Source organism: Sminthopsis crassicaudata, chromosome 5 (genome assembly GCF_048593235.1).
Source record: "Sminthopsis crassicaudata isolate SCR6 chromosome 5, ASM4859323v1, whole genome shotgun sequence".
NCBI lineage: Eukaryota > Metazoa > Chordata > Mammalia > Dasyuromorphia > Dasyuridae > Sminthopsis > Sminthopsis crassicaudata.
This window is the reverse complement of record NC_133621.1, coordinates 198166293-198181733: the sequence shown is the minus strand read 5'-3', so window position 1 is coordinate 198181733 and position 15441 is coordinate 198166293. Positions and strand designations below refer to the sequence as shown.

At 36.2% G+C, this 15441-nt stretch overlaps 1 protein-coding gene and 1 long non-coding RNA gene across 2 annotated transcripts in view; one reads left to right on the top strand and one right to left on the bottom strand.

Moving 5' to 3' along the window:
- The window catches only part of CACNA1C (calcium voltage-gated channel subunit alpha1 C), a 799944-nt gene that overhangs the window by 234926 nt on the left and 549577 nt on the right, over positions 1-15441 (bottom strand). Inside the window, 2 exon segments of the mRNA XM_074269400.1 lie at positions 1117-1289; positions 6619-6722. Of these exon segments, the coding sequence (XP_074125501.1) occupies positions 1117-1289; positions 6619-6722 (277 nt within the window).
- Positions 6630-15441, top strand: part of LOC141543716 (uncharacterized) — a 46252-nt gene continuing 37440 nt past the window's right edge. Inside the window, exon 1 of the long non-coding RNA XR_012482498.1 lies at positions 6630-7092. This is a non-coding gene — a long non-coding RNA (uncharacterized LOC141543716). The remainder of the gene's footprint in view (positions 7093-15441) is intronic.

The window sequence follows — 15441 nt, the reverse complement described above, 5'->3', positions numbered from 1 at the left end:
CTCTGTGGATGGGGAATAGCAGTCAAAAAATGGTAGTTAATGAACTTCTAAAATAACATACACTGAGAAAAATGCTCATAGTCCTTAATCATGAGATAAAAATGCTATCCTTGAAATCTGTTGAGTGGATAAGCTGAGGTCCTAATGCTCCTGTTTCTAAGAGGTAATTCCCACTATCTTTCAGGACAATCCTTTCTCTTAACATAGTACCAAAAAAAGTTGTCTAATGAATACATCTGCCAACAGTTCCTAAATTCCAGCCATATCAAGGTATCAAGCAGAGGTTGCCCTTTGTTAGCAATCCTTATTCTTTTCATACCAGTAGACATTGTATCTGACCTTCAAAACAATTCATTCAAATCTGGCCTTACTTCCCTATTTTTAATCTATTTTTAAAAATTAATCAACAGTCTTTTGTTCATATGTTTACTGACTTGGTTTTGTTTTTGTTTTCAGATGAATTAATCCCAAAGGATGAACCTGGCAAATTCATCCAATCACTCAGTGAAAGAAAAAAAGGATGCTCCTAGCTATGACTTGCATCTTATAGACTTGTGTTTTCTACAACCATCAATGAGGAGCTTCTATTTTTTCTTTTCTATCTTCACCCTTCCCCAAAATCCCATCTAGGACAGACAGTTAGGACAGGTTCAGTTCTCATCTTCAGGAGTATAGAAAGCACCCAGAGCCAACAAACATTAGATGAAATAGAAAATTTTTCCATTTGATTGGATGTAAAAGAATAGATAACAAGGTAACAGTATTGGCTTATACAAGTACTATCTTAAAAAGGGAATCTTTATCAGCATTAATTAATTCCTTCCTCTGAACCTCTTACACACACACACACACACACACACACACACACACACACACACACACACACCCTCCCACACTTTATTGTTAAGGATAACAAAAATAAATATAAAGCTCTTTGGATTAACAATTATTTTACATCCACATCCCTATCCATTTTACCATTATATCACAGTGCTCTACTTATGAGAAGAATCTTATCTGACTATACTGATCCTTTAGAAGTTTGGATGAGAGAAGTCTCTGACTTCTGCTCTTTCCCTCCCACATCAAGCCCAAAGATAGAGAAGAGTTGCTTACTATTTCTGGGCTTCTCCTCATCCATGCCTTCATCTTCATTCTCAGGGTCAATATCTTCAGCTTGAGTGATCCAGTCCAAGTACCCTTTGAGGTCCTCCTCCAGCTGCTGCTTCTCTCTCAGCTTCTGGAAGTCTCCTCTAGCCTTTGCCTTCTCTCTCTCTTTGGAAAATTCTCTGGTGAGAGAGTGTTGGAGTAGTGTGTGGTAGGTGGGATGGGAGGAAAAAAGGAGGGAGAAGGTAGGAATCAGGAAGGGGAAGAGATGTGAGGATATTGGAAAAAGAACATAATTAGATGAGGTTCCACAGGAAAATCTGCCCATATACCACCCCCTTTTAAAGATACTCTCTCTGTACACTTCTTGTCACATGACTAGGGAAGAAGCAGAATGATCACAAAACTAAATGTTTAAATGGGGATGGAGAAGGTTGCCTCCATTTCAAATCATGATCTTGACATTTCTAAGTACCACTCTCTAAGAATCCCTTACATGTAGCACTTATGAAAGCTTAAAAGAATGGAATCCATGATTTCATCCCCATTTAAACATATACTAGCCAGCACTTAGGCAGTTGGGAAGTCTCAGGGTGAATCAGGTTATAAATATAAAGGGCATTCAGAGGAAGAATCTTATTTTCTTCAGTCTCCTCTCTCTATTTTTAAGAACATTCGATGGTTATTGGCACATTAATCAAATCTAAAAAAAAATTTAGGCCAAAGGTTCTTTCCCACAAAGAGAAAGATAAATATCAAAGATTCCAAACACAAGAAAATACCATTTATTGAAAAAAACAAACCTCAGATAATGTGAAAATTGAAAGATAAATTTAATTTTAAAGCAATAGTGATTTCAAGGGAATTAGGATTTTGCTGGGAAAATGGTTCTTGTTTGTTTTTCTCTTTAACTGTGATTATCTGTTAACTTGAATTTCATATAAAACTCTTTTGCTTTATTCTTCTGAACTCTAATTTGTATGTGTGTATGTACATATGATTTATATGTTCATGTGTGTTAAGGCTGGTGGGTCTGCTTATAAAATAGGGTTTCAGCCTTTAAGAAGAATCATTGTTAATTTATTTCCCATCATGTTGGTTCTAAGGGAACTTATGGAATAATTTAGTGGGTACCTGCAGTTTTAGTTTTTACATCCTCCTCCTGCAAAGGTTCAACTAGAAGCTGAGAGTTTATAAAAGTCTACTGGAATAAGATAGAATTTCTTCCCCCTAGGCAGATGTTTCGATTGGAATAAATATCCAAAAAGGGAAGAAGGATGGGCAGTCCAGTTGAACAAGATGGCCATTTAACTGGCAGCATTATTACCATAAGCATTTTGAGAGTGAGCATTTTGTCTCTGCAGTCTGACTGCATTTACCATTTGAATGGAATGATGTATAACAATTTTCTGGCTGTATGTGTGGAGGATAGGAAGGAAGTGACAAAAAGTAGAGAGGGTTGAGGTACTCTCATTCTAATGACTTCTCTTCAACCGCTTCCTTAAAAACAATCTTGCTTGGATTGAGTTTTCTTTCAAAATTTGATTAAATCAAATTCTAATTTAATTTAACTTTCTCTTTTTCTGGCTCTTTGCCAGCAACCATTTACTTTCCTAGGGAGCTTTTATATTAAGGAAAAAGTAACAGAGCAGCTGGTACCAAAGATGGACACCCTCACACTCATCTCAGTCCCCAGTAGCACTGTATCATGCTCATGTGCCTATGGTGGGGCAGGACAGGCAGCAGTGCTGGCTTATCTGCCTTACTTCTTATACCTTGATAACTAGACCTCCTCTTGTGAGTCCTCATTCCTGCCTGCTAGGGGTAGTGCCCTTCATCCAGAACTCCATTTCAATTTGTTAATTATTTAATTTCCCTCTCCTGTTATCTACACCTTTCCCATTCCTAACAGAAAATGAAACCCTAACTAATTTCCTACAGAATGGGCAAGTACCCTAATCAGGAGGGCACTCTACTTTTTGTTACAGGCAATCCAAATAGGAGAGAGTTCAGAATCTAATCATAATTAGAGCTCCCAGTGCCTCTAGAGGGATGATAGACTAATAGGATTTTAGAACTAAAAGATACCTTGAAAGGTCTTTCATTTAATAAATAAACCAAGTCTCCAAGAGTTAAGATGACTTGTCCAGAACTCAGAACAAACTAGAGTGGGGGGACTGAGCCATTTTTTTTTTGGAACAAAATGGAATTTTGGAACAAAGTAGAATGAGAATTATCTATATAACCAAAACTATAAGTGAAGCTCACTAAAAATGTGGGGAATGAAAAATACAAGTTTTTGCATTTTCTTAGAAGATAAAGAACTTTTTTAGGTCTGGAGAATTCATTTCCTTGGATGAATTACATATTTTAAAGAAGGGCAGGAGATGATCTTCCTGTAGACCTAATGATCCTATAGTTTAACCCAGATGTGTAGCAGTGAGGAAGGAAATAAGGGCTGGTCTGAGTCAAACCAAAAATAGTAATGATGTGCTGGATGGCAGAGTCTGCCTCTTTTATCTTCTCACTTGGATGCCAGCCATCTTTCTGCACTGGGGCCTGAGCTAATGAAGACATTTAAACCCTAACCTGATGGGAGCTGTGTTGGGCCTTGGGACTGAAGCTAGTTTTACAATCAGTCACAGCCCTGGGTTTTGTCATAAGGAAGAAATACATTCATCACCAGCAATAGCTACCAAGAAAAATGGGCCCGAGAGTCCCTGTGTTGTTTAGAAATGTAAAACCCACAAAGGGAGATGTAGTTGAAAAGTCCAGGCCCTATAGACTATTGGACTAGATGAACTTTAAAGTCTTTTCCATTTTAAAATCGTATTCTAAGGTCAGAGCTGTGAGTGGCAGAAATTCCCTCTGAAGCTAATGAAACCTCTTGCATACTTTCTCACTGAAATGCATTTCCTGGCTTTTTTCGATTCAAGCTTTTTAAAACAGTTTTGAATCTGAACAAATTGAATCTATGACAATTCATTAAAACTCCACAGGTTATAAATTTCCTCCTTCATTACATAATTGCTTTTTCCTTTCTATTCTTGTATCAGGGTCATCTTGGTCAGAGGGATAAAGATTTAATGATTACAGTGCCAAAGTGATTCTGAGTTCCATGGCTTTTGCTGACAACTGAAGGCATTTTTTTTTCTTGGTGCTCTTTAAAATAAAAAAATGTTGAAGATTTTAGATTCTGTGGGACATTAATTGATTTAGTTTCAAAGACAATTTCAAGAACAAACTTGAATCTGTCATTATAATTGATTTTAACTCCTGAAAATGAAGTTTCTTGAAAGGTTTGTAATTAAAGGTCAAATGGGAAAAAATACTTGCCTTATCCAACTCACAGGATTATCATGAGAACAAATGAAATAATGAATATATGTGTGCATGTGTACCTATACACACACATACACATCTTTTTCTCTCTATATATATGTAAGTTGAATGTATAATGTGACATGAGTTTCATGTAATATCTAATTTATATAGCATTTTCAGTGAATGAAATATTCTGGTTAAAAAAAATACTATAATCACCACTACCACCATTCACAACTTCTTCATTGTCATCATCATCATCATCATCATCATCATCTGAAAACGTCATTATACATCATCTTGTAAATGCCAGATAAATGATAGTTGACATTCACATAATGCATTATGATTTACAAAATATTAGAATATTTATATTTATATTTTATTTATATTTATATTATCTCATTTATATTTATATATTTATATAATAGATTTATATTATCTCATTTGGTCCTAACAAAACCCCTGAGATAAGTAATACCAGTATTATTGTCTCTTTCTAGGAGAGGAAAGGTTAAATGTTTAAGGTCACACTATTAAATGAAGCTAGGTCTTTACCAAATTCATTGTTTTCCATTTGATCATAGCTGCTTCAAGCATAAATTCTTGCAATGTGGAAATCATTTTATTCTAAATAATTTTTCTTTAAAACTTTTTAAAATGAAATACTGACTTTTATAGTTTTAAGATTCTCATTGAGAGAATAAGAGAATTGAGAGAATGTGTCTTAAAGATACAAATATTTTCTTGTGTTGGAATATAAAAATAGAGCATAACCATAAAAACCTCCCCACTTTCCAGCATTAGATCAGAGGATCTTGCTTTTCCTCCCACCTCTATTTACTGCTTCCCCCTTAAAAGTTTTCACTGACTTTTATTCATGAGCTCACCTGGTAATGAAAAATGGAATTAGGCCAGCACAATCTGTAAATAAGTTGCCCATACTAAGAGGAGACAGGGAGTGAGGGTGGGGTGGAGCTGGCCCATTTTCTTCCCCAGTTTCAGAGACCAAGAACACTGATTCTGTGATGTTCTCTCTGGGGCTTAGTGGTAACTACTCCTGACTTATGTACAAGCTGGCAATGACAGGCAAGCTTTTTTCCCTGAATGTCTCTTGGCTTCTAGGAAAGGTTACTAAAAGAAGCTGATCCGAACTGCTCTCACTGGAGTCCAAAATAATTGTAATGTCATCGCAGATGTAGTTCAGTAAAAGTGGCAACAGAGCAGCACCAGTGAACCAGAGGCTCATCAGTAAGGGTTTCTAGGACCAGTTTTGGCATGACTGGTATGAGCATATGGCAGAGTAGGTGGGTGGTGAGGAGACATTCAGCTGGCTCCCCAAGGTGCACAGATGCTTACCCATGGGACATTGAATACCCCAATCATACCCTATTTCCTCCACTTTTAAAAAAATCTGACTTCAAAATTACATTGGATTTCATTCTTTTAGCATACTATAGTGGTGAGATTAATGAAGTTTTTCTCTTGAAAAACCGAGGGAAATTATAATATACCAGTCATATCCCTAGATAGTCTATTTCTTTAAATGATCAAGTTCTCTTTCCATTGACAAAAATGGTACATCAGCAATAGGGTCTTTGGTCTGTAAAATAACAAACATTTTTTTAGTAGCTGATTAAAAAACAACTCAAATTTTTTGTTTGTACAAAACGAAGCTAAATGAAAGCAAGTCATATTCTTTTTTCAATGGCCTACTATGACCTTGTAATTTTGGCAAAGAGGTAGCTCCAAGGCTGCTATATAGTTAGGAAACAACCTCTGTGAGCCTTCCCTCATAACGATTGAATGCTTTCCCTGAAGGGGAAAAGCAAATACTTAAAAGAAATTAAGCTTCACATTATGGAGTGCAAAAGAGCATTCTGTTCTTGTGGAAAGGCTTCTTGGGGTGGTAGTGACATAGTTGGCATAATGAATAGCATATCAGCCTGGTCATCTCTTACTGAAGCCATCTGTTCAGCCCATTGTCTATTATCCAGACCAGGAGATTAATTGCTGGGAATCTGTGCTCTTTACCCACACGGGCCAAGGCCATTTGTTTAAAGGTTCCTGAAACTGCCTCATTTGTCTCACTTGGTTCAGTGAGACCCAGAGAAGGTGTAAAGCCAATAATGAAAAGGACAAATAAAAGAAATGAAAAACAATAATGTTTTCTTTGGTACTGCTTACCCGCTAAGGACACCGAGAACCAAGTTAAGAACAAAAAATGACCCTATGATGATTAGTGTAACAAAATAGATCCAGGGCCAGTCCCTTCCTACGGCATCATTGACCTAGAAGAATGGAATGATAGTTAGTGAGACACAATCTGCAACCGAGCATGGCGAAGCTCCACCGGGCACCCAAGTCACTGGTATCAGGAATACTGGGACCTAACTCTCCTTCGAGGCCAAATTGGAAGCCAAATGTCGTCGATGGATGAGAGATTTTATTTGAACTGAGAGATTTTGATTTTTTTTTTTCTTTTTGGTGTTTCCTATATCCACAAGGGTCCCATTCACGAAGAATCTGGTGATGGAGCCCTGCTCGGCTGCATTGGAAAGAGGACATGGAGATGGTCAGCTTACCCGCTCAAAACACCGAGAACCAGATTTAGAACGAAAAAGGATCCAAAGATGACCAGACTGACAAAATACACCCAGGGTAACTCATAGCCCATTGCGTCTTGCATCTGGAAAGATGAAGGAAAGTTGGGAGAGAAAGGAAGTTAGGAGAGAAAGAAAGCAGAAACATGTTAGAGCAGAGAGGCAGGTGGGAAAGTATGGAGACAGAGCCTTGAAAGGACCCATTAACCTGGACTTAATTTCTCCCCATGAACATTATGAACATTATTTCCTTTTGTCATCATCAGATTCTAAACTATCTTTCCATAAATAAATACTTGAGTTTTTTTTTTTTTTTAAACAGATTTGAAAGCAGCCACTTAAAGGAGACTATTTTCTTGTACTTTCTGTTGTCGTAGTGCCATTTTCAGCATGGAAAAAAAATTAACTCAGACTAGACTTAATGTACTTTCTTTTGTCCAGGCAGGTGTTCCCACCATAAATAATTTCCAAATTAGTTAGTTCATGTGTTAGGAGCTGGCGAGAGAACTGAGAAAAAGGGTGATCAAACAAGGTCAGAATAGACTCACATGAATATCAAAGCTTCTACAGCATCTATGGGTCAATGAATACTCTCAGGCTATATGATCTCTAGATCTATATCTATTTATATCTATATCTATATCTATATATCTAAAAATGTATATAAAATGCCTTACCCTCCCCAAACTCTATAGACATAGCTGAATTAATTAAAGGAAGAAGAAAGAGGTAACTATTTTGTTTCCAATAAATTTGGATGTGTAGCTCCTGGGATATCACCTGATAAATTCTACTAGGAAAATTTGAAAGCTGCTTGGAACTTGGCAAACTGGAAGCTACAGTAGATAACTATCTTAGAGTAAAAAACTATATAAGAAAAGAATACTTATCACTGTAGAGAGGCCAGCAGATGTGGTTTCTAAAGGCAAGGTGATGCCTTCCAACTTTTTATGAAGATGAAAATTTATGGGGTCATCAACCTTTCACTTACACCATTATGATGTCCATTGGAGTTATTTTTTTTTTAAAAACCATAACTGTTCCTGAAAATAATCCCAACATTATCCTTGTGAAATTACCTAATAAGGTAAAGGCCAGAATATTTTCCACCATCCTCCACATAGTTCTTACTCCAATACATTCCCACAGTTGAGCACATACTTTGACCATATTGTGGTAGAAGATACTCAGACTGATTGGACTAAAGTACTATATCAAGTTCTTTCCTTGTTGTGTCCTCCTTATGTAAGTAGTGCTTAAATAAGTAAGTGTTTGAGCTATTTCTATAACTTGCCATTTTCTGAGTGTTTTTAAAGGATGATTTGCTAAAGAACTCTATTAAGGCCTTTAGATATCAATAGTTAGGGTGGGAGGTGATTCAGGCCAGTTCCAATGGTCTTGTAATGGAGAGAGCCACATACATACAGAGAAAGTATTGTGGGAACTGAGTGTGGATCACAACTTTTTATTTATTTTTTTATTTTTCACTTTTTATTATTATTTGCTTACATTTTGTTTTCTTTTTCATTTTCCCCCTTTTTGTTCTGATTTTTCTTGTGCAGCATGATAATTGTAGAAATATGTATAAAAGAATTGCGCATGTTTAACATATATTGGATTACTTGCAATATAGGGAGGGATTAGAGAGAAGGAAGGGAGAAAAATTTTGGAATAAAAGGTTTTTCATGGGTGAATATGGAAAACTATTTATGTATGGTTTTGAAAATAAAAAGCTTTAAGAAAAAAATAGTTAGGCTGGGATAGTATGGAAGGCCTAATTTTTCTACAATAGTCCCTCTAAACTATGTATTTGTGATTCAGTGAAGGCAACTGGGATGAGGAACCATCAAGTTGATAAGGGAGGGGAAAGGTAGGATAAACAGGGAGCCAAAGACAATTGAGGTTTTAAATCTGGATGACTATCTGGATGACTTCTTTGGTGATATTTTATTTGCCTGGTACATTATAAAGATCACTGATTCTTGAAGACTTGGGTTAAAATGTCATCTTCGTCAGTTAATACTATTTGTATAACTTTGTATAAATCAATAAACAGCCCTACACTCAGTTCCCTCAACTGTTAAAGAAAGGGGTGGCTTGGATAGTTGATGAGATCCCTTTTGCTTCTTCACCAACACATTATGATTCTTTCACCCCTTAAATGTGGGTTTCCCCCCAAGTTTCTAGTCCTAATTCTCAGCTCTTCCTATGCTCTCCAAGTGATCTCATTTGTTCCTATGATTTCATTTATCATCTATGCAGGCAGCTTCAAAATCAAAATCTCTGACTCACCCCAATCTTTCCCTAGAACTTCCTGCCAGATGATTCCAACTCAGCATCCTACTGATGCTTGAAACAATACCTAAAAGTGAACACCTCTCATTTCTCCTAAAATCTGCTCCTCTCTCTTAATTTCTAGTTCTGGGATGCCACCATCATCCATACAGTCACACAAAGACTTGTAATATTTAGCTTATTTTTAACTCTGACTTCTGAACTCCCCCACATCCCAACCAGTTGGCAAGCCCTATTGATTCTATGTTGGCAAACTCTCCCAGATGTCATTCCCCACCTTCCACTAATCCTTTTAGCTTTCTAGTGAGAGGCAATCTACATGCAAAGAAAGCACAATCAGGAGACCGAGGCTCTAGGTCAGACATGTTAAAGTCACTCCACCTTTCTAGACCTCTTTCCTCAGGTATTAAATGAAAGCTTTTGTACTACTTCATTGAAAATCCCTTGGTCTGCAAATTCCCTGCTTCTGGTTGCTTTTTTGGCAATCTGCTTGCATACTCAAAAGACAGTTGGGTAGTAGAAGGGAAGGGAGTGTGTGTGTGTGTGTGTGTGTGTGTGTGTGTGTGTGTGTGTGTGTGTATGTAATTGATAATATCAACTCATTTTGAAGGAACCAGAATGAAATATGTCATTATTGTTTTTAAGATTTATGTTCTTTAATGAAAGTCATTATTCTGTGATGGGCAAGATGCTCTCAGAAAAACCTGGAAAGTCTTCCATGAACTCAAGCAGAGTGAAATGTAATGTGTACATAGTAATAGCAAAGTTGTGAGATGATCAGCTGTGAATGGCTTTGCTATTCTCAAAAATGCAATATCCAGGACTACTCTGAGAGACTTAGGATGAAAAATGCTATCCATACTCAAAAAAAGAATTGATTGGGTCTGAATACAGACTGATGCATATTTTTTAACTTTATTTTTTTTAGGGTTTATTGGGGAGAGTTCAGGGGAGATCTATGTTTTCTTTTGTGGTGTGACTGTTATGGAAATGTTTTGCACAATTTCACATGGATCTTCTCAATGCAATGGAATTGAGGGGAAGGAGATAATGTGGAACTCACAATTTTAAAAATTAATGTGAAAAATTGTTTTACATGTAAATAGGGAAAATAAAAATATTAAAAGAGAAATTCATTATTCTAGGCCATTTGTTATTACAAAGAGAAGGGGAAGGAAGAGATGAGCAGACAGAATAGAAACCATACAATGCTACTGAATTCTTTTACCAATGGAATGGAATTATTTCCAAAAGAAAAATAGGAAAAACAAAAACAGTAATCCAAAGTTTAAAATAATGGCCTAATTTGCTGATGCCCTCACTTAGCTAAAAATTTTGCACAGGAATGGATAAAAGTGGCAGGGATTATGATTTCAGTTTTTTTTTTTTCCTAAAAGGTAACTTTTTCAAAAGTGGAATATAATCAGGGATGTTCTGGAGTTAGCCTAAATTTCAAAGAGCCTATTGTTAAATTTTTAGTATAGGCATTTTATACCTCAGAAATACATGAACACTATAAATCCAGGCTTGATTAACAAATCAATTTGGTTTATGATCTAGATTTAAGAAAGTGATGGAAAAATATTAATGATACAGATTTAATAATCTGTCATTGACACTTTTTTTTCTTCAGAGAGCTGGTTGTTAAATATTATAACCTCATTTCCGAGTATAATGCTTTGGAAGATAATAAGTTACTCATCATTGGAGATATTCAAGAAAAAAAAGATTTGAGGAACACATGTCAGGGCTATTGGAGAAAAAGAATCTTCTTCAAGTATGGGTTGAATTAATACTGAAATTTTGTAATTTTGGTATACCCTAGAAAGAAAATCAATCTTGGAGTCAAGACACCAGATTTGCAGTCTAAGATTGAAAAGTTATGAGTGATCATAGAAAAATCACTTAATATTTCTGAGTCTCAGTTCAGAGGATCAGAAGAATAATAATTCTCATTCTAGCTACTTTTCAGGGTTGTTGGGAGGAGAGTCATCTGGAAAATTTCAAGGGTTACCGGAACATGAATTATTATTACTATTGTGTCCTTACTCTTCCGAGGCTATTCTAGTCTTAAACATACAATAAAAAAAAAAAAAAAAAAGCTCAGAAAACTTCCAAAGGAACAAGGAGTCGTGTCTTGACTTCCCTCCTTCTTGAAAACCATAAAGATTTATTTATAGTTTCTTATGTAAAAGTGGCAGAATAGAGTTATTATGTTCATGACTCAAAAGAAATTGACTGGAAAAATCACTTAACTCAATCATCCCCACTAGTCAGGACTAGAATCAAGGAATTACATGCATTTTAAGATCACTTACAGCTTCAAAAATATGACCCTCTGAATTTAAAACCCAGGGGAATATGCTAAAACCAATGTTTAACTCCTGGAGGAAATAAATAAATAAACAACCTCTAAATCTATTTGTGAGTTCCTTAAAAGTAGAAGGAGAAGAAATTCCCATCTTTAGGTTTCCCCCATCTTTTGCCATCTTTAAATGTGTTTGTTCAACTATATCTCTATATAAAGTTCCATGACATTTTCTCTTGAATTCTGACCTTACAGCTGTATGTAGTTATACAGCTGTATAAAGTGAGGTAAGGGGACTTTGAGGAAAAACCCTTCTTGATTAATGGGAAACTTGTCACTTGACATGAAAAGGTTGACTATGTAAAACCTCTAAAAGTAACTTGGCTCATATGCTGTGTTAAGTTTGGTGAGATTCATTGTTGAAAGAGTCAACAACTTGAAGTAATAGCTAAATAAATTCCTGGGCATTTGTAGCCTTTGTCATCAAGCATGCTGGGAATGGAAGAATGGTAGTTTTATAGGTCACCAAGTGAAGCTCATATCTAAGAATGGATTTTAACTTTCTTCTCTACATCAGCAATTTTCTAATGCTTAAATTAATGTGAATTCATTAATCCTGTGCCTTCATTAATTTTTCCATTATTTCTACTCTTTCCTTAATGCCTCCTGGGAACCCATATTGTTTGAAAACTACTATTCCCCTGGTTAGTGGGAATTTGACTAGTTATCATTTTATATTTTCTAGGGTTGTAGTTAACATTCCCAGTTGGAGAGAGAGCTAGGTGGCCCAGTGAATAGAAGACACTATTGAGGGACATCCAAGTTTAAATCTAATCTCAGAACACTTAGTGCCTGTGTGAGTATTAGGAAAATGTGAAATCACTGAAGTTCTGGACTGAAAAATTCCCAGAGATTATAAATCCCTCATTTGAAAAATATCTCTTCCCCACTTTTTAAACTGTAATGGAAATTTGAGAGGTCAACTTCAGGGCATATGATAATGTTAAGAAGTGCCTTAGCAAAATTAAAATTTCTGAATCTTCCTCCTATAAGGTTAGGATCCAAGAAACCTTAATATTTAAGTGGAAATCAAATGTACAGAAAGAGTCAAATCTAGCCAAAGAAGAGTGTTTAGGCTATATGAGGAAGTAGCTTCAGTCCTCAAAAGAAATTAGACACTGGCCCTAGAGTAATCAGAAGTGGAGCCCCTGACCTCCCTAGGGGATTTCCTAGTCAAATGAAATGAGGTTCATGAATAATTGGTCTATAAGTGGGTATAACATCATAAAACCAAGAGAGGCAGCTAGAAGGCACAGTGGATTGTGCAATGACCTGGACAGCAAGGTTTAGGTTCAAATCTGGCCTTAGACACTTAACATGTTGTGTGACTCTGGACAAGTGATTTGACCTATCAAAGTTTTCCCAAGCTTAAAAAATAAATAATAATAATAGTACCTATGTAAAACAGTTTATAAAACTTGAAGCACTATATAAATGCTAGAGACCATCAAACTCAATACATTCATTTTTCTCTGTGAGGAAAATGAGATCCAGAGAGGTTAATTGATTTGTGCAAGATTGGTCATCTACTAAAAATAATTGAACTTCTGTTCCTAACTTCAAGTTTGTTCAACATGCTGTTGAACATTACATATAGGAAGGATTCTGATATCTTACATAAGGCTTGTATGTGATGGAAGACTCCAATGATTTTATCTGGGTTCCATTTCCTTGAAAATTATGACAATGAAAACTTTGTTCATATTCTTATGAATTATTATTCAATGTTGGTAGAGTGTTTTATGTATTATGGAGTGTTTACATGTTGTTTGATTATACTTCAAGTTAGTATTAAACTATGTAAAGAAACTGTTGGATGTGATGAACTTGGCTCTTTTCAACAGTGAGGTGATTAAAGGCAATTTCAATAGATTTGTAAGTTGCCTTTGACTGGAAAATCTTCTACTATGTCTTTGGGTGTACTGATGTTCTAAAATTTAGACTCACAATTTAAAGGCATTTGGAGCAATTTGGGAGAGAGACTGGGCAAGTTCTTGCCTTTGCTTCCCCATCCTGACTCCATTTCAATTCAATAGATTTGTGATGGAAACTATGGAGACTGAACGTGGATCAAAGTATAGTATTTTCATCTTTTTTGGTTGTTGTTTGTTTACTTGTTTTTTTCTCTCTCATTTTTGATCAGATTTTTCCACCTTTTTCCCCCCCTGAGGCTGGGGTTAAGTGAGTTGCCCAGGGTCACACAGCTAGGAAGTGTTAAGTGTCTGAGACCAGATTTGAACTCGTGTCCTCCTGAATTCAAGGCTGGTGCTCTATCCACTGCGCCACCTAGCTGCCCCTCTGATCAAATTTTTCTTGTGCAACATAACAAATTTGGAAATAAGTTTAGAGGAATTGAACATGTGTAGAGGAGAAGAGAGGGAGAAAAATCTGGAACACAGGATTTTGCAAAGGTGAATGTTGAAAACTATCTTTGGAAAAATAAAATACTATTGAAATATAAAAAAACTGTTGGAACAACCCATAAGGTTATGAAATATTATCTTCCTAGATGTGAGAGATGGAAAAGCCAATGGAGCAGTAAAGTAGTAGAGGAAGGTAGCATGCTTTGGAACTGTGAGAGCCTACATGGTTTATTTAACATGATATCCCTTTCTCCTGGCTTCATTTCTTATTGACGTTTCTGAAACAGGGACATAGCCCAGATAATTAGGTATAAATAGAGATCACCCTGCCCTCAAAAGTAACCAACTATGAATAAAGGGTATTGACCCAAAGATTCCAGGATATTCTGATCTCCAAAAGATATAGCGAGATTTATTGTTGTTCACACAATGCTTGACCTTGAGCCAAGTCTGGACAATCTTGGGTCTGCTTCTGGTGGCTGAGTTCTTGTGGAAGAGTCTAAAACTGATATATCTGATATGAATCTTTGTGGGATTTAATCTCTGGTGGACCAGTCTATCATAGAGAAGGTCAATAATTGGCTATAATTAGAGATAAGAAAGATCTTCATCAGAATATAAACTTTTTATGGCAAATATGAAATAAACCTAAAGCTCCACTGGGCCCCTACTTATGAGTATTGCCAAAGATGGTGAATGTCCCAACCAATAACTCCCATGGCAAAAGAGATGCTATTTCTTATGAATATCAAATGATGCACAGTTGCACAAATAAAGCATTATATAGAATAAAGATTGAGAAAACATATGAGACAAAGTCCTAATTAGGACATTCAAGAAAAAAAAATCACAGTGAGTCATTTTTCTATCCCAGGTCAGCATAGGGAGACATAAAGAAGTCTATAGACAAGGAGAACAACATCTAGCCAAGAGTAAACTAGCCAGGATGGAAGGAAGAATTATGATCAAGGGACAGAAGAAGTTCCAGATATTGCACAAAGGTGATCGACTTTGTTCAGGTGGCAGGAACAAGCACTGGTTGTCAGCTCTGTCATTTAATGACCAGTGTTGGATTGCAGATCCAGTATAAACTGAGAAAGGTACCTAAGAGTTGCAGTCCAGGGAAGGAGCAGTCGCAAGTTATAAATGGTATACTGAGTGAAAAGCAAGTAGAGAAACCAGCAGCAGTTTGGTGTCAGACTCTAGAAGAAGATTTGGATTTCAGATGCAACCTCTCATGCAAAATCTATAGTGGAATAACCAGGGCAAATCAAAAGAGAACCTGTAGTTCTGTCAAAATTTGTGTGTTCTGAACCTGAAGTGCTTTCTAACTGCTTAACAGTGGCTGAGTATAATAGTAGTCTACTGGACTGCCAACCAG